The sequence below is a fragment of the Trichechus manatus genome, unplaced genomic scaffold, assembly GCF_000243295.1.
Source record: "Trichechus manatus latirostris isolate Lorelei unplaced genomic scaffold, TriManLat1.0 scaffold00118, whole genome shotgun sequence".
NCBI lineage: Eukaryota > Metazoa > Chordata > Mammalia > Sirenia > Trichechidae > Trichechus > Trichechus manatus.
The window spans coordinates 6751611-6779525 of NW_004444054.1; the positions used below are offsets into that span (position 1 = coordinate 6751611).

The 27915-nt window shown below is 38.8% G+C and overlaps 1 protein-coding gene across 7 annotated transcripts in view; it reads right to left on the minus strand.

Moving 5' to 3' along the window:
* Positions 1-27915, minus strand: part of FGF14 (fibroblast growth factor 14) — a 729160-nt gene that overhangs the window by 217834 nt on the left and 483411 nt on the right. The window contains exon 1 of one of the 7 annotated variants that reach the window (XM_004384170.1): positions 18106-18298. The exons of the other annotated variants lie outside the window; for them this stretch is intronic. Within the exon in view, the coding sequence (XP_004384227.1) occupies positions 18106-18298 (193 nt within the window). Of the gene's footprint in view, positions 1-18105; positions 18299-27915 lie in introns of those variants that run through there. 7 annotated transcript variants of the gene reach the window in all.

Below are 27915 nucleotides of genomic sequence, written 5' to 3' on the forward strand. Positions count from 1 at the left end.
GGGTCAATCATGATAATTTTACTTTAGCCTATAAAGAGTCAAAGCAAAAAGTGACAGATCTAAAAGAGATACAGAAAAACCCGAAATCGTAGTGGAAGATTATTAACGTGGCTCTCAGTAAACTCATAAAAGTGGAGACAAGAAAATCAATTTATAGAATAGAAAATTTGAACTACGTAATTAACAAGCTTGATGTAACTGGCATACATAGAATGCTGCACCTGGTACCTGAAAAAAAAATTTTTTCTTACTTTACATATTTCATTGACCAAAGTGATACGGAATTTGTTCTCCAATTATGGCAGATTTAACCTAGGAATTTAGTGATTTATTATTGCAAAAAGATAATCGGAAAATCCCTAAATATTTGGAAATTAAGCAAGCATCTCTAAATAATCATGGACGTAAGAAGAAATCATATGGGAAATTAGAAAATGTTTTACTAAATGAAAATTATCACATAACACAACTTGTTCAGCACAGTTAAAAACATATGCTTGCAGGGAAAATTTACAGGCTTATATACATGATTAAATTCCTTAAAGGCTAAAAATCAGTGAGCTTATTCTTCATCCTATCGGTTTAGCAACACCTTTAGATCATTCAAAGCAACAAATACTTTGTATGAGGACCGGACATATATAGCCACCCTGCCAGAGGAATGTAAACAAGAGTATGCAAGGTCTCTACCCTCAAGAATTCTGGCTTCTGACTGCACCTTCGACATATCAGAGTTTTCTCTCTCTCTATGTATATATATATATTTTTGTTCTTTTATTCTGTCCTATTTGTTGTTGTTGTTGTTATGTGCCATCCTGTTGGTTCTGACTCATAGGCTGAAATCTTTACGAGAGCAGATCTTTTGAACCCCTGACCTTTCGGTTAGCAGCCCAGTGCTTAACCATCATGCCACCAGGGCTCCTTCTTACATAAACCAAAAAAAATCCTGTTGCCATCCAGTTGATTCCAACTCATAGCCACACTATAGGACAGAGTAGAACTGCCCTATAGGGTTTCAAAGGAGCGACTGGTGGATTCGAACTGCTGACCTTTTGGTTAGCAGCCAAGCTCTTAACTATTGTGCCACCAGGGCTCATATTTTTAGCTTGCGATATTAAATGTTTCAATTTAAGATTATCTTTATGGTGCCCAGACAGAGGCATTTGAATGAATGGGGCTCTAATATTTCTTAAAAATTAACCCAACAAACAAGTATCAAAAATTCTTTTTATTTTATGCACTTTCATTACTGCAACTTGAAATACAAATCAGGATATGCAGTATAAGGCACATCTACATTTTTCCTCATAAAACAAGATGCTTGCTGCCAATACTGATGTAAACCAAAAACCAAATCCATTGCCTTCAAGTCATTTCTGACTCAGCAACTCTATAGCAGACCCTATAAGACAGAGTAGCACTGCCCCGTAGGATTTCCAAGGCTGTAAATCTTTTTATAGAAGCAGACTGCCACCTCTTTCTCCCGTGGAGTGGCTGGTGGGTTCAAACGCTGACCTTTTGGTTAGCAGCCAAGCACTTTAACCACTGTGCTACCAGGGCTCCATCATTAAATCAGTATGTTTAATCAAACCACATCTGTGTAATACATTCTTTAAATGTAATCACCTTGTATACAAGTGCTATTAACCACAGAACAACTCCCTGAAGCCATAAAGGGATCCTCTTATAATTATTTCCTTCACTAGAAAAATTACTATTTACTGAGAATTTTTACCAAATGATGTTTTTCCTGCTCCAAATCCTGTCATGGTTTTTGAGTTTCATGGGCTGACGGCTAATCAGAACTGCATTAGCCTTGCATTCTTTCAAAAGTAGCGATTTTAATACAAATCCAATAGATTTAATCCTATGTTTGACTAATTCGACTTATTGAAATTGAGAATCTCACTGATTTAGTGTTTCTCTCTTCCCATTCCTCCCAATATTATCCAGAATTTGTTATGATCCACACAGTAGAATGTCTTTGCCCAGTCAATAAAACACAGGTAAACATCTTTCTGGTATTCTCTAATTTCAGCCAAGATCCATCTGACCTTAGCAATGATATCCTTCATTTCAAGGCCTCTTCTGAATCCGGCCTGCGTTTCTCACAGTTTCTTGTCAATGTAGTACTATAATCATTTTTTAATCACCTTCAGCAAAATTTTACTTGTTTGTGATATTAATGATATTGTTGGATAATTTCCACATCTTTTGTTTACTTGTGTTTTATTGGCTATGCAAAGGCATTAGACTGTGTGGATCGTAACAAATTATGGACAACATTGAGAAGAATGGGAATTCCAGAACTCTTAATTGTGCTCCTGAGGAACTTATACATAGAGCGAGAAGCAGGCATTCGAACAGAACAAGGGGATACTGCATGGTTTAAAATCAGGGAAGGTGTGCATCAGAGTTGTATCCTTTCACCATACTTAATCAATCTGTATGCTGAGCAAATAATCCAGGAAGCTAGACTATGAAGAATGCAGCATCAGGATTGGAGGAAGACTCATTAACCACCTGCAATATGCAGATGACATAAGCTTGCTAGCTGAAAGCGAAAAGCACTTGAAACACTGGTGAAGATCAAAGACTACAGCCTTCAGTATGAATTACACCTCAACATAAAGAAAACAAAAATCCTCACAACTGGAGCAATAAGCAACATCATGATAAACGGAGAAAAGATTGAAGTTGTCAAGGATTTCATTTTACTTGGATCCACAATCAACATCCATGGAAGCAGCAGTCAAGAAATCGAATGAAGTATTGCATTGGGAAAGTGTGCTGCAAAAGACCTCTTTGAAGTGTTAAATAGCAAAAATGTCACTTTGAGGACTAAGGTGCACCTGACCCAAGCCACGGTGTATTCGATCACCTCGTATGCATGCGAAAGCTGGACAATGAATAAGGAAGACCAAAGAAGAATTGGTGACTTTGAACTGTGGTTTTGGAGAATAATACTGAATATACCATGGACTGCCAGAAAAACGAAGAAATCTGTCTTGGAACAAGTACAGCCAGAATGGTCCTTAGAAGCGAGGATGGTGTGTCTTCATCTCATGTACTTTGGTCATGTTATCAGTAGGGACTAGTCCCTGGAGAAGGACATCATGCTTGGTAAAGAAGAAGTTCAGAGAAAAAGAGAAAAACCCTCATGGAGATGAACTGACACAGTGGCTGCAACAATGGGTGCAAACATCACAACGATTGTGAAGACTGTGCAGGACCAGGCAGTGTTCCATTCTGTTGTACACAGGATCACTATGAGTGGCAGCCAGTTCAACCACTTGACAACGACATCTGTCTTCCCAGCAAAGCTTGCTGTCACTGTCAACCCTGTTTGGTTAATAATCAATAGGTTTATTTTTCCAGTCCATCTGATGCTGCTATCTAAATTACTTTTTACCAGCTTTCTGTTTGATTTTTTTTTTCGTTTATGATTCTCTTCAAATGCATTTTGGTTGCTATTTAGGAGAATGGTACACTGTTCTTGAGGAATATGTTCATTATTACTTAAAAGGACTTCAAACTGCAAATTGGAAATACTCATGAGGCACCCTGTCATTCATTTAAATTCAGACGTTGGTTGTGATGTGTGTGTGTGTGTTCATTCATTTTAGGTGTATCTTTTTTCCCAGGTTTGTCATTGTTTCCTTATTAAAGCTTTATTCCCTTCAAATGGCTTTTACTTGGCACCTAGTGTTGACTAGGTTTCATGTACCCAACCTGTAAAATGAAAGAAAAAGCCTTATTCTGATGCCAACACCAGAAGAATGTTATGACGCTTGTTAAAGTAAAACAAATAAAGGTCTTTGGGAAGAATCGAGTTCTACAAATACTGTGAGGCATTAAACTGACTTTTAGTATAGACTGCAGTAGGCTTCTTATTTTTTTCCACGTCAGTACACACATCTATGAATAAAGGAGAACGGTAGATTTCATCTGCCTAAAGATACGGTAATGGCAAAGGGTGGGGTAGGGGCTGAATATTATTTAAACACAATAACTAAAGAATGCAGACACTTCCCTGAAGATCTGATGACCCCCAATTTTTTAAAAATGCAATCTCCATGGAAGCAGCTGTCAAGAAATCAAACAGCATATTGCATTAGGCAACTCTGTTGCAAAAGACCTCTCTAGAGTTATGAAAAAGCAAAGATGTCACTTTGATGACTAAGATGCACCTGACCAAGCCAATACTCTTCAATAACCTCACATGCATGCAAAAGCTGGATGATGAAAAAGGAAGACAGAAGAACTGGTGCATTCAAATTGTGGTGTTGGTGAAGAATATTTAATATACCGTGGACTGTCAAAAGAACAAACAAATCAGTCTTATAAGAAACACAACCAAAATGCTCCTTAAAAGCAATACGGTGAGACCTCAGCTCCCTTACTTTGGATAGTCATCAGGAAAGGCCAATAGTAGAAACAGACTTCATGGTTGGCAAAGTGGAGGGTCAGTAAAAACAAGTGAAACCCTCAATAAGATGGATTGACACAATAGCCACAACAATGGATTCAATCACACCAACAATCATGAAGATGGCGCAGAACTGGGCAAGGTTGTATTCTGTTGCATATAAGGCCGCCATTAGCAGGAGCTCACTCAACAGCAACTAACAATAACTATATATATGTATGTATGTATGTATACGTTGTAGCTGTGTGCCATCAAGATGATTCCAGCTCACAGCGACCCTACAGGACACAGTAGAACTGCCCCATAGGGTTTCCTAGATGTAATGTTTACAGGAATAGATCACCAGGTCTTTTCTCCCATGGAGTGGCTGGAGGGATAGAACTGCTGACCTTTCAGTTAGCAGCCAAGCACTTAACCATTGCACCACCAGGGCTCATATATATATATATACACATATACACACACACACACACACACACACACACACATATATACACACATATACATACAAGCAAGTACATATATGTGTGTGTATATATATGTATACATATACATACTTACATGCATGTATGTATGTGTATATACATATATATAGTTGGAGTTAAACATACTTAGTACTTACATTGTTTTTATGCCCCATGTCTTAGCTGTATCATATAACGAGCTGCACATTAATCTTTTTATCTACACACACAGATAAGAACACCATTAGCTGCAATTGTCTCAAACCCAAACAACAGATACAGATTGTTTACATTTTAAATCACAAAAGGCTATATATAATATATATAAATAAAATCTTTGCCATCGAGTCGATTCCAACTCATAGAGACCCTATAGGACAGAGTAGAACTGCCCTGTAGGGTTTCCAGGGAGATGCTGGTGGATTCGAGCTGCTGACCTTTTGGTTAGCAGTCAAGCTCTTAACCACTGTGCCACAAGGGCTGCATATATATAATATACAGGGAGAATTACTCTACTATTTTCATGTATTTAGCTAGCAGCCCAGGAAGCATGGAGTCAAAGTAAACGGTAAAGCTCTGGAGGCAGGGGACAGAGAGGCAGACACTGAGAATACCGCACTGAGAGGGCAATTCTGATCTGGGGATGGACTTGGAATACAAACTGTAAGCCCTGTGGCAAAGGGACTTAGCTCTGTCTCTATTTTTGAAAGCCTAGTCATAAGAGGTCTAAACAAGAGAGTAAAAGAATTTAAGCTGTCTTCCAAATCCTCTTGTCCAACCTTCTCATTGCATAGAGTTCTCCACATAGTAACAGACTTGTCACGTTTGCCCAGCTAGCTAGTGGCAGAGAGAGGTTCAGGGTCCCTTGTGTCTGAGTCGTTGCTCGAACCATCACCGCATAGCACTGTGGACAGTGGGTACAGTTGTGTGTTGAAGTGCTCATCAGTAGTAGGGACAGTGGTAAGTAATAGGGGTGAAAGGAGCAGTGGGGGTAATACTTTGAGTATTTCCTTACGTTGACTGTTTAAGAAAAAGATCAATGGGCCTACTTCAGGAGACAATGAGTATTGTTTGGGGTGGGGAGGGCGGGTAAAAGAAAAAAAAAAACCGAACAGCAATATGAAGCTAGCCAATTATAAAGACACCTTGGTTAGTGTTGAAAAACTGTGATGTTGCAAAGTGCTGTGTTTCCTTTTTTTAAAAATTAACAGATAGGAATACTTATGTTATAAACTAATGTATCCCGGGAAATTGTGCTGAAATAATCCGTTACTGCTACTATCATGGGGCAAAAGAAAAACCCACGGAGATGGAAAGATTTATTTTTAGGTTGATTTGTTGGTGTAGAAGTTGCAAAAAGTGCTTAATAGTTTATTGTAGGTCTCAGTTTTCATCTGACTATACAACAATAAACCACCCAGAAAGTAAAGTGATAACAGTTATGGGGATGCTGAGGCACCAGGGACATTTCTAATGAGAAAATTACATCAGTTCTGCAACAGTAGCATAGGAACAGGAAACCTTGTCTCATTAATGTCCCATACTTGAAAATACAGCAATTTTTAAAACAATTTTCCAAAAGGCAGAGGGCATACGATGAAGAAGACAAAAAGTGGACAAACACGAAATATTCCAAATCTTACAGGAAACCTTCATGATTGTCACACCCTCCAGTGATAGCTTACTCCAAAAGAAAAGTCTAAGAGATTATGGGACCAAAGTGTCTGGGCTCTGCCATTCTGTCCAGCTTTTTGACCTCGAGTCCCAGCCACTGGAAGGAAAAGCAAAAGTGGAGGCACAGCCAGAGACACCCCTTCTTTGTGAGATGGTGATCATGTCTACAATGTCACTTCCTGGGGTTCGGAGAAGTAAGAGATGTGGGTGATAAAGCCTCTGATTCTGGCAGGTGCAGTTCATGAAGAAGTTTGGTCACATTCCCTGCATTTTGCCTTCAATTTCACTTTTCAGGCACGAAACCAAGCCAGCTACTTTTGCCTTGCGTGTTGTCGTTGTTGCTGTGTGCCATAAGTCAATTCTAACTCATAACAACCCTACAGAACAGAGTAGAGCTGTCTCACAGGGTTTCCTAGGCTGAAGTCTTTACAGGAGCAGATCTTTTCTCCGGAGGAATAGCTGGTGGGTTTGAACCACCGACCTTTCTGTCAGCAGCCCAGCACTTAACCATTGCGCCACCAGGGCTACTTGTGTCTTGCATAAACCAAAGAAACCCATTGCCGTTGAGCCGATTCCAACTCATAGCGACACTAGGCACCATAGCAACAGGGTAGAACTGCTCCGTAGAGTTTCCAAGGAGTGGCTGGTGGATTCAAACTGCCAACCTTTGGATTAGCAGCAGTAACTCTTAAACACTGCACCATTTCTTCTTCCCTCCATTCAAGTCAGACCCCCACCCCTAGACAGAAGGGAGACAGCAGATGCATTCAGTCTCCTCTACATCAAGTACAACCTCAGCATGAAAATCTTTTCATGAAAATATAAGTCATCTCATTTGCTGGAACAAGGATGACGTAATTATTGAACAATCTAAGCTACAGAAATTATGAAGGCGCTGGTGGCATTTACTTATGCAGAAAGATTAACTGAGTTAAACAATTGTAACTTGGCCAAATGGTAAAGGGGATAAGAAGCCATGAAGAAGTATTTGAAGGGAATAACATATTCAAGGATAGGCAGGAGTTATTTACAGAAATTTAAAGAGATAAAATGAGGCTTGTGGTGGAATAAAATTGTGTTAAGCAACAAGATTCTCACTATCTTAAAGACCTCTTCAAAAGGGATAGAATTGTTGAATTCTAAAGAAAGCGAACCAACAAACCATATCAAGTATTACGTATCAAGTATTCAAGAGTTTCCAGAGAAAAGATTTTATCTTCATGTAATAGTCATTGAATCTAGTTGTTATATATCATCCCTGGAGATAACAGAACTCTGTCTATAAATCTATTCCTATACTCCATTTGGAAACCCTGTGGCCTAGTGGTTAAGTGCTACAGCTGCTAACCACAAGGTCTGCAGTTCAAATCCACCAGGCCCGCCTTTGAAACTATAAGGGACAGTTCTGCTTTTTTATACTCCAATTGCCAGCTCACCATCATTTTTAATACCTCCCAGAAGTTCTTTCTCATTCTAACAGGAATAAAAAAGAAAAATAAAAATCATATATGTAAAATAGTTGTCTACATATAACAGATATGGAAGGGAACATATTAGCATTACTTGAAACCTTCAGACATAAAAATAAAAAGCAAATATATCAGCCACACACAAAAAATAAACCATGTTAAATGGCTCTTACTAAGTTTATGGCTATTTATATATAATGCCTGAATTTGAATTATGTTTGGCATTAAGAAAATTAATGAAAATATTAATTCACCAATTATTATTGACTATGCTTGTAATTAAGGAATTTGAAAATGGTGACCGCTTAGTCAAAAATTATTATAGTTGAATTCAAAGACAAACAATAAATAAGAGGCTAAGTCTTAGAAAGACCATTCTTCTCTCCATTTATCCTGGAGACACATCACTCAGACCAACACAAAAAGATGTGTTGAAAGGAATAGTCTTCCCTAGTAAGGAAACCACGAATACTGCCCTCCAGTGGTACACGTGAGTCAGCGCTTGGCAGGACATCATACCATGTCATGGCAGCTGTTAGTGCATTAATACTACTCAGCTAGAAATTTCGATCTATCGTTAACTATGGAAAGATGATCCCATGAAGGGTTTTTGGTGCAGTGAATAATATGTTTAAAGTACTTTGATGCTAACTTTACCCACATTACAGTAAAAAATAAAAATTCATTTTGAAAAGTGGAATATCAAATGCTGTACAAGCAGGATAAGGAATGAATAGACCTTTGGTTTTGAAAACTTGCAGGTCATTGGTGATTTTGACAACAGTAGTTTATTGGTGGAGAAAAAACTCAATTGGAAAGCATTCAAGAAAGATGGGAGGAGAGGGGTTGGTGATTTCTTTTTAAAGGAGTTCTGCTAAAAAAATTTTAAAAAGGCAATTGGTTCAATAGCTAGAGAGAAATGCATGATTGAGACAGAGTTCCTTCTTAAGATGGATATATTAGAGCATATTTATATCCTGATGAGAATAATACAGTAGTATGTAGAAATTTCATGATGCAGAAGACAGAGGAGAATTATTGGATTATGCCCCTGAGTAGGAGAGAGGACCTTCTGCACAATTTGAGAAGGTCTTGACCTTCGATAGGAACACCAGAGTTCATCCAAAAGTTCAGCAGGAAAAGCAGAGTATATGGATAGATCTGCAGATAGACTGATAAAAGCAGTTGTGGAGTATGTGAAAATTTTTCTCTGATTATTTCTATTTTCTCAGAGAAATAGAAAACAAAGCCATAGTTGAGACTAGAAATGGGGGTAGAAAGTGTGAGAAATTTGGAGAGAAAGAAGGAAATAAATATTAACTAGTTAAATGGAAATGAATTTTTTTTTCAACTGTACTAAAGGCCCACGTGAGGTTACTGGCTGTGAACTTAAATTGAGACCAATCCACGCGGCTGTGTAGGTACCAAACCAGCTGGGTAGGTGCAGGTACAAAGGAAGTGGACAGGTGAATTAACCAGTTAGTTTTACCATGTAAATAAGGCAAGGAAAGAGGAGCCAGATAATATAATCCAATTTAAAAAAAATCTCCAAATAATACATAACTAGATTTGTAAGGGAATTCCAGAGTCAAAAGTGTATCTGTGCACAATCTTAATAGAGTGCACAATAAAATTTACAAACAAATTAGATTACATTTGTTTTTCTAGTATTAGTACTAAGAATAAGATCTAAGAACTCATTAAGAAAGGACTATGAGTCAAAGTGTTAAGTCAAAAAGCAGCAAATACAACATGCACAGTATCTAGACTTCTAACAGCGTCTGTGATTTTCGTGATTAATTTGCGACCCTATTGCCTTTGTGGTTTGCTACAATGAGGCCTATAAGGGATATAACCCATTACGCATCTTATCAGAAATAAGAAATGTCTAGAATATATAGTCTATAGTCCAGGAAAATTAACGAAATAAAGGATTTAACACGAAAATTAATTACATACTAATGAAAACACTCTAAATTAATGCTTTTCAGAATTTCAGGTCAATGTTGCAATTCATTAAGGAGATAACACCAACGTATCACATCCAGACACTTGTTGGAAACACAGCCACATTCCAATGTCAAAAGTGGTTTGATAAAATACAGCACTTAGTTCTCCTTCCTCTTCCCCCCAAGGCCCACAAATCTGTCTTTACATCAAGGCAAACACTGTAACACTCATCCAGTTAACAAGTTTATATGCTGAGCATCTACCATATGCCCTAAAGTAGCATGACTTTCATTAATGAGGAGCTCACAATGTCATAAGGAACTGAAACAGTGTAACACAGGGGGGTAAAGGGATAGAGGACTTAGTGTAGACAGACTTGACTTTGAATGCTGGCTGTATCACCTGCTAAGTGTAAGTCTTCCGGTAATACATGAAGTTTGAGCCTCAGTTTCCTATGCTGTGAAATGGTGAATCTCAACTAATTGAGAGAATGAAATAAAATATATGGCCATAAACAATTGGCATTGGTTAACAGCAGGGTCTCTGGACCTGCTCTCTGTATTATCTAAATATCATAGTCCTTTTAAATAAAGTTTCTCATCATTTGGGGAGAAAATACTATAAAGCACAACTAGAAAGAAACTTAGAATTCCAGATACATGTACAAATGTATAAACTGGACTGGAAACCTGTATTTTAATCCCAACACCACTGTTTACTAAGCTATGTGAACTTGGCCAATTTATTCAACTTTTTGTGTTTCAGGTTCCTCGCTTGTAACCAAAACCAACTAACCCGTTGCCATCGAGTCAGTAACAACTCATAACACCCCTATAGGACAGAGCAGAACTGCCCCATAGGGTTTCCAAGGAGTGACTGGTGGATTTGAACTGCTGACCTTTTGGTTAGCAGTTAGTTATCTCCTAACCACTGCGCCACCAGGGCTCCCCTTACTTGTAAAATGGGTGGATAATACTTGTGTACCCATCACATAGGGTGGCTGTGAGAATCAAACAGTTCTCAATAGCAAAGCCCCTGAAACAAGGTGTCATGTAGATAGTTGTTAAATACATTAACAAGTACCAACTCAGTTGCAGCCATTGCTACGTATGAATCGAATTCAATTTTTACACTGTACCACTGCTACATGTATGTCCTGAGAAATTCTGGATTTTTCATTCATTCAACAAGTACCTATGGAGTGCAGTTTAATGCTGGGCACTGATGAAACACTGACTTTTAAGTAGCCGTCCTCCATGGTCATACCATAGGGGTCTCTACTAAACCTGCTATCAAAGAACGAGAAAAGCATAGAGTGAAACATGTATTTCACCCAAAAAAAAAAAAAAAATTGCTTTATGAAAAGAGGATTTCCTCCAGAATGACAAAGTAGTAACTATCATAAAATGATTGAAGTGAATGTGCCCAGATTCTTTCTACCATTCCCTACTGCTCTCCCCTTACCCCCGGTAAACGGTGACATATTCATGTGATCTGAGTTTCTCAAAATGAATGTTGGGATCATTATAAGTAAAATTACTGAATTAGTTATTTTCAGGTAGTACCAACATGTGTGGCTGGCTTTAAATTGCATTAAACCCTCTAATATAGTCTTCTACGTGGCTGGCTTTAAATTGCATTAAACCCTCTAATATAGTCTCCTACATGGTTGAGTTAATCATTATGGTGTCTTTGATTTTTTAGCCTTTGAATGTTAAAATAATAACCCGTTGCCATAGAGTTGATTCCAACTCATAGTGACCCTATAGGACAGAGTAGAACTGCCCCATAGGGTTTCCAAGGAGTGGCTGGTGGACTTGAACTGCCAATCTTTTGGTTAGCAGCCATAGTTCTTAACTACTACACCACCGGGGTTAAAATAATATTTTTAAAATCATATACACTTTGTTTATCTGTATATCATAGTCCTTTTAAATAAAGTTTCTCATCATTTAGGTAGAGAACATTATAAAGTCAACTAGAAAAAAAACTAGAATTCCAGATACATCTATAAATGGTAATATAAATGCATAATCAGAGTGAAAAACAATTCATCTACGTTTTCCGTTTACATTTCTGCAACTCTTTCTAAATTAAGTAAAGAAAATTTAAATTACTTATCATGTTACATTGAGGAGAGGGAGCATTCATGTCTAGGTTGAAAATAATTATCCTCACAGTAACTTTATATATAACAAAGTTATTAACAGAATAATAGAAAGGTGGGGCTAAATGTAGAACTATAACTCTAGAACTACAATTCTACTAACGTAAAATATAAATTGAAACTTGTAATTGGTAATGGGAACGCCAGTTTGGGGTGGGGGTAGGGGTGGGGAAGTGTTGGTTCCTCTGAAATCTTTTATTAGGAAAAGTTGAAGGACTTCTTCTCCAGGTAACTGGCAATAAAGTACTATTTTCTCAACTCCGTTTATGAATCGAATGCATTCCAAAGCAAACGATCTTACTTAAGCTTACTTATGTCTTACTTCACCTACTATTTCACACTTTGCTTACTGCTCCTCTATGGTAGCAACCATTTTTGGAAGTCTATATCAAATGTGGAGCCCTGGTGGCTCAGTGGTTAAGATCTACGGCTGCTAACCAAAAGGTCGGCAGTCCGGATCCACCAGCCACTCCTTGGAAACCCTGTGGGGCAGTTCTTCTCTGTCTTATAGTGTCTATGAGCTGGAATGGACTCCACGGCAATAGGTATGTATCAAATGTCAACTGTTGAAATCATAACAATTAAGCCGCAGAGAGAAAACAAGGTACACATTTTTTTAAAATCTAACATTGTTTCATTTACCAATTCAGTAATCTTCCCATACATAAGACCGCTCCCTTAGAAATTCTGTACCTGACAACAGTGTTAAAAAATAAGACAATTCATTTTAGAAACACTATCATTTTATCTAAACTCAGTACAACTCACAAATATTAAACTCTTTCTCTGATTATCAGAAAGGTAGCAACAGGTATCTTCAAAAGATGTGTAGGAAACACCCATAGTCGTGGGCTTAGAAAACTCAAAAACACACTTGCAAGAGAAAAGAAGGATGGTGATTTGGAGGAAAACATGTTTTCTTGTTTTATTTTATCTTAACAGCCAAAATAAGCAGGCGGTCTTTTGAACTTTTACATGGTAGTGGCACTGAAAAAGCAGCAAAAAAGAAAACGATCATTTTGCTATTGATTGTTTTCTGAGAGGGTGAAAACTTCTTTCCTTATATAGTACCTTGAAGAAGGATGGCTACACTTTTCTTTGGGTAACTGGTGGTTTCACTATCACACAGGAATAAAGCAGTTTTGTTTGTATGTATGGACCTATATTTCTACCTTTTATATCACAGTGTAACTTGATCACAAACGTGAAGTCGCTTATTTTTCATTGCTTGTTTTCTATGACATCCTCTAATTTATTGTAGGAAAGGTATGTTGGTAGGAAGCCCATCCAACTACTGGTTGAGCACACACAGCACATGGTGCTATGCCCCGTGCAGCAGCCAAAAAAGCGAATCCCAAGAAGCTATTGCGTGAGCCGTACCAAATACTTCGGAAGATTATTATCTTACCAGCAATGGAGGGTGTTGTTTGATTTAAAAACTCATAATTAAAATGTAACCTCTTCAGGGAAAATGTTTTTATATACCATTGCATGCAGTTTCTATATATCATTGCATGCAGTTTCTATTTTAGTTTTCTCTTTTGTTAAGATTCCAAGCAATAAAGCTATTTTCAAACTGTTTACTTCTTTGTGCTTTCCTCTACCTTTAGCTAAATTAATATATACTAAATATCTATTTTTTTTTACTAAATTAATTAAGCCCTAAGTGAGGTTTGTTATGTTCTTACACTCTTGTGTATAATTCACAAATGTACAACTAGTCTCCAATCCCTTAAAAAGGGGATGAATTAGATATACAGACTTAGAAAAAGGACACATATATGATCCCACTTACATGAAATATCTAGAACAGGCAAATGTAGAGAGATCAAAATCTATTAGTGGTTACCAGGGGCAGTTGGGAAGGAGGGAGAAAGAAGGACTCAATGTTTAGGGTACACTGAGCTTCTGTTAAGGGTGATGGAAAAGTTTAGGATGGATAAGGGTGATCACTGGACAATATGACAAACATTAATGTCACTGAACTGTATATATGAAAAATGTAGAGATGACAAATGTTTTGTTTTATATATATATTTACCACAAAGAAGTATTTTACTCCTAAAAGAGCCTATTTTGAGCAATATGGTTCAAGGACACTTTCGTAGCTTTAAGCCTCTTGACTTTTCCTTACTTCACGTTAATTCAAGAGCATATTGCTCAGGACATAGCAGACACTCTATCAAGATTTAAGACGTACGAAGGTGCAGGAAATGCAGACTTTGCTCCTAACTACAGTCTACTGAAAATGTGCACCCAATTAGTTATTGTCAGGTACAAATAACAGTGGGGTATAAAATGCCACAGGCAGATTATCATCAATTCTGCGGAATGAGGGAAGACTTCCAGAGGAAGCGATGCTTTTCTCCAAGCTTTAAAAAAATGAGGATAATTTCAACAGGTAAAGACAGAAGTGAAGAGAAGATTCTAGGCACAGAGTAAAGTATGAACAGAAACACGAAGCTTTGAAAGTGTGTGGCTAATTTGATGAGCACTAAATGGTGGCTGGAGGCTTTGGAGTGTAGGGGTGGGAAGGGTAGAGCGGAAAGGAAGCTGGAAAGGTAGGATAGAGTCAGAGTGCAGCCCCACCACCAGCAGCCACACTGTAAGTTTCCGTCCTTCATCATAGCAACTGACTGGTACCAAAAATCATCCAGCGAGGGTAGAGGTTGGTGGATGTAGGGCTCCTATTCAGAGTGGATAGGTAAATATTAGTTATACTCTTTACATTAAGTAAATCACTACAAAATGGAGTGTCAAAAAAAAAATACCATACATTTAAGAAATATGTATTACCTTTCCCCAAAATTCAAAATGTGGAACTACTCTATAGCCTATTTGCAAACGTCAAAATGTATTATACTTGACAGTATACTTAAAGTTTCTACACCCCATTTGCTTGTCCCAGTAGAATGAAGACTTTCCCCACCTCAGGGTCTTTGCTTCCATGCATTGCTCCTGCCACCTGCTCTTCAGACATCTCCATCTTTCTCAGATGTCATCCCTCAACCTAAAGATCTCAGTGTGGCCCACCTTGACTACTTGGTCTCTTTAGGTCCCTTCCCATCATCTTCACCTCTGCAATTCTCTGTCTCAGCCCTCTGCTCACTTGGTTTGTAGAACTTTAAATGTTGTAATTTCTTATTAATATATTTCTCCACGTGTATGACTTTCTACCCCATGTTTGCAAGCTCCATGGTGGAAGAGGTTTAATCTGTTCTAGTCACTGCTCTACATCTAATACATAGAACAGAACCTGGCATGCGTAGGGACTCGGTAACTATTTTCCAAATTAACAATTTTCAAATATAATGATATATAACATTGTCATACCTGAAATTTGTACTTTTGAATTAATAAATAAAATTTGTAAAATTTCCTGGGGGCATTCCCTATACAAAGAGTGAGTATTCGAGGATAAGGTAAATACCCTTAAAATATTTCCTAGAAGATTATTTAAATAATCAAATAATTATGTACAGTTATATATATAATAATAGGAAATTATATGAGTATATATTAATGTACAATTTACATAATGTAAAGTTTTAACATTTGTTTTGCTTAAAATTACTAACACTAATAAATTCATTCCTTTCTGATACTTGACAGGTATATAGTATCTATATTTTTCCTTATGAAAGAATATATTTCTTGTATGAGGAATATAAGAAAAGACTGATGAAATTTCCCACAAAAAAAAAAAATGAGGTAGTAAAAATGACCTCAGATATAATTTTCTTCAGAGCACCAAGGCATAAGCATCGTTTTGAACTCATGAATACCGAAAGAGCAGTCAGAGTTAAAAACTGGGAAATAGACTGCTAGAGAACTCAGATACCTTTCTGTATCTGAAAAAAAGAATATGCCCATCTTAAGATTCAGTAGAGTAGAGCAAACCTTCTTTCACTACCCAATGTGACACAAAACATTTATTGTCCATATTTATAATGTAATCTATTGGTGATATGTTTACAGAATACATATGATAAGTTTTCATCATTATTTACATTAAAACAAGCTTATATGGAAGATAAAATATTTAAGTAGATGGCAAATTTGGAGCTCCATCTGGTGAAAAAAAAGGAACCCTGGTGGTGCAGTGGTTAAGCACTCAGCTGCTAACTGAAGTCAGTGGTTTGAACCCACCAGCTGCTCCGTGGGAGAAAAGTGTGGCATTATGCTTCTGTAAAAATTACAGTGTTAGAAACCCTATGGGGCAATTCTACTCTGTCCTATAGGATTGACTATGAGTCTAAATCAACTCTATGGAAATTTTTTTTTTTATTGGTACCTGGTGAAAGCTATATTCTAGAAGATAATCTGACTGATGAAATAAGGTGAGATACAAACACTGTAAGTCATGATAATGTGGATCACCAGTGCTTAAAAACAGTTGAGCTGGTCGTGTAACACAAAGGAGAGCTGGGTAAGCCTTTAGGATAAAGCGGAAGATCTAAATTCATCTTTCTTAATAGCTTCTACACTTGTCTGAAAGTATCACTGTCCCCAAATCCTTCACCAAGAAGTACCTTATTTTACATTTACATTTCTTACCACACTTCCACTTGGATTTTTCTTTCAGATGTTTGCCTTTTAAGCTTAATTCTAAGAGCAAATAATCTCTAATTTCTTAATTGTGGAATGAGTGCTTATCCCTTTTTACCACTTAGCTTTATTTAGCCTTTTTAAACAACAAGCATTAAAACTTTTGGTCACAGATTTGTAAATGTGTACACACACACACATACACTCTCACTGACTAACTCACATAGACACACATTTATAGCATAGGCGTCTCTCCCCTGTCTTTGAAAGAACAGGGCATTTAAAACAAACACAGCTGGTCACGGAGAATATAATGTGCTGGGCAAACATATACTCCTATTAATGTAAATATATTCTTCGATGTTTCCTGCCAAACCCACTTGGTTATGAAAAGCAAGCAATCCCCTTTCTAGTGCATTGAACACCCCACATGTTCTCGAAACAACCACCCTTAGCAACTCGATGTGGAAACAAGCAGGGAGAGGAACAGAAGCCGCTGGGCCCCGTCTCCGGAGGGGATTGCTTTCTCAGACTCTGACATTTTAAAAGTAACAAAAGAAGGTCATGCTGGGCACTAATTGTTTCTCCAGTAATATGTATAGTAAGGTAACTATTGTCCTCTTTACGTAGTGTCTGCAAGTCTCCTCTCATGGAATTCGTCGGTCTTTCAATTAAAACTGACACACATTAGGAATTTATACTTCGACAAACCCCCAATTCTGACCTATCCTTCTTGACTCACTGCTCCCCGTCCTCGCTCCAATCCCAAGATTTGACCGAGGGGCTACCGAGCGCTCAAATGCTGCCCGCTAACCAGCTTTCTGGTAAATCTCAACTGAACTAACCCTTGGTTCACACGCGTCTTCCACTCCCTTCTCCTTACACCAGAGTCTGCTGAGGTCCAAGGACATTTCCAAGAGACCAGGAAGGCCAAGTGAGGCCACACAAACAGACATTCCCGGCAGCTGGAAATCAGCCTGGGAACAGCAAGGGCGACCCCGAGGTGTTTCGGGAATGAAGATCCTCTCCTAATGTTCTAGGTCAGACAGTGACCTGGTCTAAACCTCTATTCTCAGGGGAAGCCAAGATCCTCCAAGTACAGACAGATGTTCCCGGACCCAGCCTGCAAGAGACTCGGAGAGCCAGAGACAGGGAGGAGCGAGCCAACAACTTGCCAGCTCCTGGCAGGGGTGAGTTTTCAGTGGCTACAGGTTGCCTGAGAGCAGGTTCCCAGCTCCCCGCGGAAGGAGCTCTCAGAAGGGGAGACCTGGGGTGGGGGTGGGGGTGGGGGTGGGAGGTGGACAAGAGGGAGGGAGAAAGGGAGTTAGGGTAGGCCAAGGACGCCCCCGGGGGGGATATGGGAGAGATCTTGGGGCGCACCTCCCAACAGTGACCCGCACAGACCTTGGCGCCTCAACCTGCGCTTCTTGAGGCCGAAGATGCGCACTTTGGAGAAGATATCCACCAGGTTGCCGTTGCAGAGCCCGCGGTTCTTGCTGGGGCTGCTCCGCCTCCTGCTGGCAGACGGCCGGTCCCAGTGCTGCTCTCGCGCCTGCCGCTTCTGGCGGATCAAGCCGCTGGCTATAGCCGCGGCCATGGTGGCCCACGGTATGGGTCCAAGAAAGAAGGGGTCAGAAGGAAGGGGAGCGGGGGGCACGGGAGAGGGAAGGGCACGGCACGCAGACCGCAGCTCGCTCTCGGGGAAGCCGAAGGGGAAAGGACGGAGGGGTTGGGAAGAGGGGTAGGCGCGCTCAGTCCCGACTAGAACCCATCGCCCTCTCCGCGGAGCGCGGGGCCAGGCGCGCAGATGCGCCCGGGGCGCAGCGGGCGAGTCTGGGGAGCCGGAGGTCGTGTCCGCCGCCGCCCGGCCGCGCCGGCAGCAGGGAGTGGGGCGGCCGCTGCGGGCGCCGCCGGTCACCACGCGCCGCTGGAGCCCTGTCGGGGGCTGCCACTGCCACTCGCGCTGCCTTTTTGTCCTGCCAGCCTTCCGGGACGGAGAGGGAGAGCCGGCCGCCTTCTTCTTGGGTACCAGACGGAGGGGAGGTCCCGACGGTGTCTCCGCGCGTCGGTCTGTCCAGAGAGCGCTGGGCAAGACTCAGGGGCGAGCCCCAGCTGCCCACCGGCCGCTTTCTCCGCCGCCGCCGCCGGCGCCTGCTCTCGGCTTGTCCCGGTGATTGTCAAGTGCTTTGGAAATCAGCATCTGGAGAGAGCAATCTTCTCCCTGGAGATCTCTAATCAAAGTGCTCAGTTCTCACCCCTCCACATCCCCCCACCTACTCTCCCTCCTAGGTCTATTCTTCAGAAACAAAACACCAAATGTATATAATACTAATTTCAAAATTAAAAAAAAAAAAAGCTACGATAGACTGTAGGGAAGTGTACAAAGAGGCTGGGTCAAAGGAGGAGGAATTGAAAGAATATCGGTGCGCTTTTTCTAAGAGGAAACTCTCTGGTTTCCGTCGCGTCCGCGCCTTAGCTGGGCGTCGCGATCTTAACGTGGCTCCCGGTCCACAGAAACTCCGCTGCAGTAGGAGAGCGAGGCGGTTTCCGCCCTTCCAGCTAATCCCTTCAACACGAAGCACCCCCAAACCTGGAAGGAGGAGGGGATGGGAGGGAGATTGGGAGGGAGGAGAGTGTATCATGAGAGGGTGGTGCCTCCACTCTTCACCTAGTCCACCCAAACTTGCTGGACTCTTCTACTGCTGCCAGGAAGGGCAGGCTTGTCATTTGGAAATGGTGACACGGAACAAAAAGGAGGCAAGGGGGAAGGAGAGAAGATGTGACAAGGTGGCCTGAGAAAACCCCTTCCCAACTCTGGAGACGACAGCCCGCCGTAGCTGCTACACGACAGCAGCTGGATAGGACACAACGCCCAGGAAGATATTGAGGAAGTCGTTGCAGAAATATTAAGGGGGTGTGACAATATTCTAGCGACAGTAAAAAAGAGAAACCAAACTCGGGGGACACTCCAGTTGAAGCTCTCATCTTTTGTGTCCCTGGGTCTTCTAATTTCTTCTGCAGAGAAGCCCTGTCAGGGAGCGAAGTAATATGAACTGTGTCTGAAATTCAGATACAACAGCCAATGCCCCCTGTCCTTGATTCCCTATCTGTGTCCCAACAGTGTTCTGTCTTGGATAACTGAAAATACGAAGGCTCGGGAGGAAGGGAGGAAGAGAGACGCCTGAAAAAAAGGAGGTTGGGAGAGAAAGACTTCATGCTTGGATGAATACAGATGGGCGGTTTCTAGGATACACCCCAAGTGACAGCACCCAGTGCAGCTCTTGCTAGTGGCTTCTTACTTTTTCTTCTTTCCTTCACACTGTTTTGGGTATCGTCACAGGAAGGTAAAGAAAAAGAAACAGAAAACTAGACTTCTTACAATCTAGTGTGACAGACAGGGAAATGAAGACTCATTTGGTAATCAAGAAACTTGTAAAAATCACTTCTCTGGTGACTGCTATAGAGCTGGAAAGAGAGGCACACCTACATAGCAGCTTTGGGAGCAGTTCTGAACCAACACATACTTTCTCTTTGTCTCTGGAACAGGCAGAGAATTGCAACCAGGCAAGTGGGAGAAGTGAGGCCAACGACTGATTACAGGGAGGCTAGATGCCTTCTAATCTACAGAACTTGTCCACAACCTCTCCATGTGAGCAATTACTGCTCTATTGCTATTCATTGTTTACTCCGTATGTATTAATAAGTCTCCTTTTGTTCTAAATGAGGGTGTAGATTTGGGTACAATGAAGATATCATTGGACTTAGGATTAGGTATAACATACCTAATACTAAATGAGATACTCTGTAAGTTTACTTACCCTATCTTGCTATGTTACATGTACAAAATATCATAATTACTAAGAGAAATATGCAAGTGTATTTTGCCAGAAACTTGTAATTCCTAATTACCCATGAGACAATCAAAGTGAGGAAAAGGTGCATGTTAATTTTTTTCTACTTTTATTTTCTGCTTTATATGTGTTTGTTTCTCCATTTTTAGTGAGTGTGTATTTACGTTCTATTGCGATGTCCCTATTTATTAAGGAGAAGCCATCTACAGAGAGATGGCTATATCTATACAATGGCAACTAAAGTGTGTCTGACTTTTTAATTCACTGAAATAAATCCTGTTTAATATAAAGAGTTGCTACTCCTGTTTTCCATCACTGAAGACAGGCCATGCAAACATTCAGAAGTTCTAGACTGCAGTTTTTGAATGAGTTTAACATTACAGCAGATTTACTTAAAGCTTTTGTAGTGAGTTTTTGAAAGAAGCAAAATGTCAAGCATAATGATGTGTTATATCTAGTACAATTCTCCCAACCAACATAACCTACTTTGCTTTTAAAGGTTTGCTGTGCTTTTTGTTGTTGTTGTTGCTCTTGTTGTTTTCTGTTTAAGCCTTATGCCAACTATATTAATTTGAAAAGAGTGAGATCACGCTACTTGTTATTATAGCTGTATTAATTATTTTCCTCCCAGGTATTTTCTTATAATGCAGTCTTTTCCCCAATTCCTTGTATAATTAGAGAAGTTGGTTTTTGACTCTCTCTGACACCTCTGTTCTTTGTGCCGCCACCTCCTGACGAGGCTGTTTCAGCACCGCGGACAGGGATCCCGCCCCAGCCGTAGCTCTCCAAGCAGAAGCAAGTTCCTTGGAGCAGGAGACGCGCTGGTTGCGAGGGTCTCTGATACTCCTCTTCCGTTTTCCACCTCCCCCCCCCACCTCCCCGCCTCAAGGTTGAAAGGAAATTAATCCTCACAGGTTCCACTGACATTAATAACACACCTGGAACATAAAGCCTTTCAGCTTTGTGATAACCGAGAAATACTCTCTGCTTTTCTTTCTTGATGCATGCCGACCCCTGATGCAGCGCCTGGAAGAGCAGACTCCTCAGTCTCAGAGTGTCTATTCAGATCGTGAATTTCACAAGCCTCAAGCGGTCATTTCAATTCTATGTGGCTTCCTGTTTTAAGGGAGCAGAGGGTGGAGGGCAGCATTGGGATAATCAAGGTCTTTTAGCCTAATCCCTGCTTCCCCCCCACCCCCTTACCTCCCCAAAACGCTATTTAGTTGTTTACAGACAGAGGTAAGCGAAAGAAAATGCAAGAGGGCCATCTGCTGTCTTAAGCTGTGATAAAAGCATGTGTGAAGCTAGATGGAAAATCTTTTCAGGGCCAGTGAACAACTCCATACGTTGTTATAACTCAGACAATAATTTCTCACTTACCAGAACCAACTCTGAGCTGTCAATTTCACTTTTGACTGTATTATAGAAACAAAAATAGTGAAGTACTGCCCAAGTTGCATATCTCCTGACTAAATTGTTAAAAGTCTAACCTCTGATTTCTGACTGGTTCAGTTCATTTCTTGATTATGCAACTTTCTACTTGTGTGATGATCACTGGTAAATTGCTTTAGTCTAGCTCAGCCTCAACCCATAACCTCATCTCTAAAATTGAGATGATAATAGAATCTCCTAATCAACTCCTGTGAAATCAAATTTAGTAGATAAATGTAAAGATCCTAGTACAGTACCAGGTGCATCCTAAGTGTTCAACAAATGAGTTATTATCATCATCTTCCAGCCCACTCATTTCCATTCCGTAAATTATTTTCCAGTTTCCATTTTTTTAATACAAAAATATATGTATCTCCGTGTGTATTTCCCCACCTCCTAAATGGATACGCCACATGATTTTAAATGATCAGAAACTTTTAAAAATACCTTAAGTTTTGGTGAAAGAAATCTGAGTTCGTCTCACTTCCTTCTTGACTAAATTTGTGAACGTAAGCCTATTTCTCATCCATTAGTGATGATAAAAACATTTCCCCACCTCACAGAGATTGTTATGAGTGCCTATGAGAAAATACTTTTAAAACTGTTAAGTATGATACAAACATCAGTTCATCAGAAGGTATCTCGCTGTACATGCAGATCTCCTGAAAATGTCGCACTCCCTTTGGTCCCCTTCCCTTCAGATACTGTTCACTCTGCCTGGAACATTTTTTTTTCACTATTCTCCATTCCATTTCTTTGTAATATAAAACAGTAGCTAAAACTACAATCAGAGTAAGTCAAACAGAGGCTTGACTGTGTTCTCGAGCAATTTATTTAACCTCTCTAAGCCTCAGTTTTGTTTTCTTAAAATTGGCACAATAATACAGTATGGTTTGTATGAGAATTAAATGAGAAAATGTATGTAAAATACTGAAAACAGTGCTTAGAGCTTAGTGATAATTTAATGAATAGTAACTATTGGTACTTAACTCTTCATGACTTGGGCCTTCATTTATTTATTCAATAATCAAGTCTTTATTGAGGGTCTAATATGTACATTACAACACCTTAGAAGGTAAGTCAACAGGTTTTTAAAGAAAAAAATAGAAATAAAGAGAGTCCATCACGGAGCTTATAGGTTAGTTTACGTATCAGCCTAGATATCTTCTCTGGGAAAACTTCTCACAACCTCCCTCCCCAACTAAGGCTGAATCCAGTGCTCCTTCTAAATGCTTCCATAATGCCTATACCAACTCTTAATATTTATTAAGTATATAAAACACTAGATTTAAAGCTCTACAAAGATGTCTAAAAGGCATCTCATATTTAACGGGTCCAAAACTGAACTCTTGTTCTCACTTCCCAAACCTGTTTTTCTTACAATCTTCCCAATCTCTGGAATGACATCTACTATTCTTCTGATTCCCCAGACCAAAGACTTCGGTATACTATTTAATCTCATCATTTTCTATAATGTCCCATATAGAATTCCTCAACAAAATCTATTTCCTGTATCTTCAAAATATAGCCAGAATATGATCATGTCTCACTATCTTCCCTACTACCTCCATTATCCAAGCTGTCATTATCTTTTTACTGGACAATTGTAAGAGGAACCTAACTGGTCTTTTAGGGTCCACCCTTGCTCTTATCATTCTCAAAACTGTAGACAAAATATTGAAGGTACAAGCCAGATTAGATCACACCCATGCTCAAAATCCTACACGTCAATAGAAAGCTAAAGCCCTCAGAGTGACTTACAAAGCACCATCTGATTTGTGACCCACCTCTACCTTTATTTGTTCTGACAGCATCTATTTCTCTTCCTGCACTCACTTCACATGCTATTTCTCAAATCAGCTGACATGCTCCTACAACAGGACTCTGATTCTCTCATCCTCTTCAAATCTTTGTTCACATATTACCTTCTCAGCTGAGGCCTTCTCTTACAAATCTAATTAAAATTGAAACCTCCAAGCACAGTCATCCCCTTTTCAACCTCCTGCTTGATGGTTCTACACAGCACTTACAACTTTTAAAAATTCTGTATATTTTCTTTATTTATTTGAACTGTCTTCCCCTTTCAGTACATAAGCCAACAAGGGTACTGATTTTATCTCCTTTGTTTATTGCCACATTTCCAGTGTTTAGAATGATGCCAAGCACAAAGGAAGTGTTCAGTAAATGATTTTTGAATGAAAGAATTAAGAAGTTGGGTACACAGACAAAGAGACCGATAGTTAATACCAAATAAGAAGAGCAGAAAATCTTACTTAGCCTGGTCTGTCAAGGATGAATTACCCCATGCCATGATGCTTGATCTCTTGAAGCACCAGGATAGCTAGAAGTTTCTCTATTTGTATTACACAAAATCTCAACCCCATAAATAAGATATACAGAGAGTACTTTAGCCTTTGCTTGATGGCTTAGGTTCAACATAACATGACTCATAGTGTGAGTTCTGTATTTCAGCAGTGATGCTCTCAGAGCTTACTGAAAGATGTGAGACTGATTCTTCTTGAATTGGAGAGGACTATATTCCTGATCTTTGTGACTTTCCCCGGTTTTCTCCCTTGCCATCAGAGTGCTGATTGACAATACATCCATTTTCAAAATTTATACCTCTAATTCATCACAGAATTGGAAACCAGATAAATATATTTGTTAGAATTACCCGTAAATATCAAAGTAAATGAATTCAAAGTGAGGAGAGGACATAAGCGAGAAACAGCCTTATTGCTGTCGATTTCATTACTAAAGAAGCTTTTTCTTTTCTTGCCTTCTGAGTTTTTATTATGTTATAGATTATTTTGTTGCATAGATTGTTTGAGTTTCAAAAAGAGAAGATTTTTCAGGGTTTACCAAAGAAAAATACATAACTTTTTTCATTCATACCTCAAACAAAAAAAAAAAAACCTGAAAGAACATATGTGTACATTGACGTCATTATTAAATGCTATAACTTCTTATTTTCTACAAAGGAACAATCTTCCTATTTTTCTTTCATTTCTTCCATTGTCACAGTCACAATTTCAACTTTTCCTAATTCATCGAATCTAAGAAAACATGGATGGCACCATTATTTTAGATACCACAAAGAAAGGAAAAAAAAGAAAAAAAACCTTGTCTATTAAACTGTGAGGCATGTCATAGATTATAAGATGCATACAAATTTCAGAACTGTTTATACTGTATATAAGAAGAATGTGCACCTTAGAATAAATGAAATATGGCATAATGACACTATATAGGTCTATAAATGGCAGTTGTGCCCTTGTTACCCTTGTTAATCCTATTGTACTCCATATTTTGCTCAGAAGGCTTGCATTCTTTTCATTAAAAGAAGATTTTAAATGCTTCAGAGCATCTACATCCCGAAAAGTCTTTTTTTTTTTTTTTTTAATTTCTTTATTTCCCAGTGGCTCTGAATTGGAGGGGTGAATAGAATGGAAATAAATACTTCTCAAATATTTCCTGTTCACTTAATTGATCATCTCCATAAAGGGAATAACTTACTCCATTTTGTCACCTGTTTTCCTTTGTGAATAAAACACTTTTAAACATTTTAAAGATTTTTAAACTTAAGGATAAAATATGAAGGTCTCTTAATAGCACAATCTATAAAAGAAAAATTAATAAATTAGGCTCCATCAAATTTAAAAATTTCTGCTCTACAAAAGACATTGTTAGGAGAATGAAAAGACAAGCCACAGCCTGGGATAAAATATTTTCAAAACACGTTTCTGGTAAAGGACTTGTATCCAACTTATGTAAAGAACTCTTAAAAATCAACAATAAGACAAGCCAGTTTTTAAAACAGACAAGCGATCTGAACAGACATCTTACCAAACAAGATACATAATGGAAAACAAGCATATGAATTGCAAATGAAAACAACAATGATATAGCACTATACACCTATTAAAATAGATAAAAAATCCAAAATACTGACAATAAAAAATGCTGGCATGGATGTGAAGCAGCAGAACTCTTATTCATTGCTGTTGGGAATACAAAATCATACAGCCACTTTGGAAGACAGTCTGGAAGTTTCTTACAAAGCTAAATATAGATTTACCATATGATTTAGCAATCATGCTACTAGGTATTTACCCAAATGAGCTGAACACGTATGTCCACATAAAAACCTACACACAAATGTTTGTAGCATCTTCATTCATAACTGGCAAAAATTGAAAGCAACCAAAATGTCCTTCAATAGGTGAGTAGATACACAAACTGTGGTACATCCATACAATGGAATATTATCCAGTGATAAAAAGAAATGAGCTATTAAGCTACAAAAGGACGTAGAGGAATCTTAAATGCATATTGCTAAGTGAAAGAAACCAGTTGAAAAAGCTACATATCATATGATTCCAACTGTGACATTCTGGCCTAGGCAAAAATGTGGAGACAGTGAGAAGATTTGTGGTTGTCAGGGGTTCAGGAGGAGGGGAGAGAGAAGGATGAATAAGCGGAGCACAGGGCATTTTTAAGGTGGTGAAACTATTCTGTAGGATACTGTAATGGCGGACATTTGTCCTATATTTGTCGAAACCCATAGGACTGTAAAACACAAATCATGAACCCTAATGTAAACTATGGACTTTAGTTAATAATAGTGTATCAGTATTGGTTCATCAATTGTAAATAAATGTACCACATTAAGGCAAGATATTAATAATAGAAAAAACTGTGTGCAGTGGGGGAGGAAATACGTGGGAGCTGTCTGTACTTTCTACGCAATTTTTCTGTAAACCCAAAACTCCTCTAAACTACAACTTAAAAAAAAAACCTACTTCTGTCTAGTCGATTCCAACTCGTAGTGGCCCTACAGGACAGGCTAGAACTGCCTCATAGGGTTTCCAAGGCTGTAATCTTTACAGAAGCAGACTGCCACATCTTTCTCCCATGTAGCAGCTGGTAGATTAGAATTGCCAACCTTTTGGTTATCAGCTGAGCGCTTAACCACTTTGCCACCAGGGCTCCTTCTTCTAAAAATAAGATATATTAAAAAATGAGGGCCCAACATTATTTTTTCACAAATAGATTATTATAAACTAATTAGGAATTTACTTGAGTGGGGTTAAAAAGAATATATTGGGGTTTATGTTTTTATCCTCTGTTCTATTCACAGTTTATCTGAATATGTATAAGATACTTTTGGGGATGGAGTAAATATTGAAATCTGTTTTCATTTTTTTAATCATCTGGAAGAACATCAAAAGATAATGTTACTATGCACTTGGGACAAATTTTCAACAAGTTAATTAAGACTGAATGCCTAGCTACTCATTGCAGTTCAAGTTCAAAATCATATTTTATTTTTCCTGTGATAGTATTATTGACTTTTACTCTAGATTCAAAAGATAATATAAATGAATATTAAAGTATTTTAAATTAGGTTTACAGAAAGCAAGTGGTTGCTTTAATATTATAACACTCTTGTTAATTAATAAGATATATTTATTGCTAGTAGACAACAGCTTTCCGTCTATTAAAAAACCTGGAAGGAATTTTATCGTGACTTAATATTTCAATTCAATAAAGAAAAAGTGGAAACTATTGGTAGCAAAGATTTGCAAACATCTTCCTTACAGAAGCAATACCAGATTGATACTAGCAGATGGTTCAGCTCTATAAATCCAGTATATATTTTTTTAATCTGGCTAATATGATGGAAAAAAATATTTTCAGGGGCTTCCAGCCTTCCATATTAAAATGAATCCAAAATGTGCACAGTACTCATTTCAAAATGGAGTATTTACTTATCTTTCCTTAATCTAAGTCAGTAATTGATGATGATAACATCAATTTTAATGATAGATTAGTGGGTTGTGTTTATAAAAACTACTGAATGTAGCAATGGAAAATAAATTACTCAATTTCAAAAAAAAATTTTTTTGAAACAAATGTTCCTTTATTATCT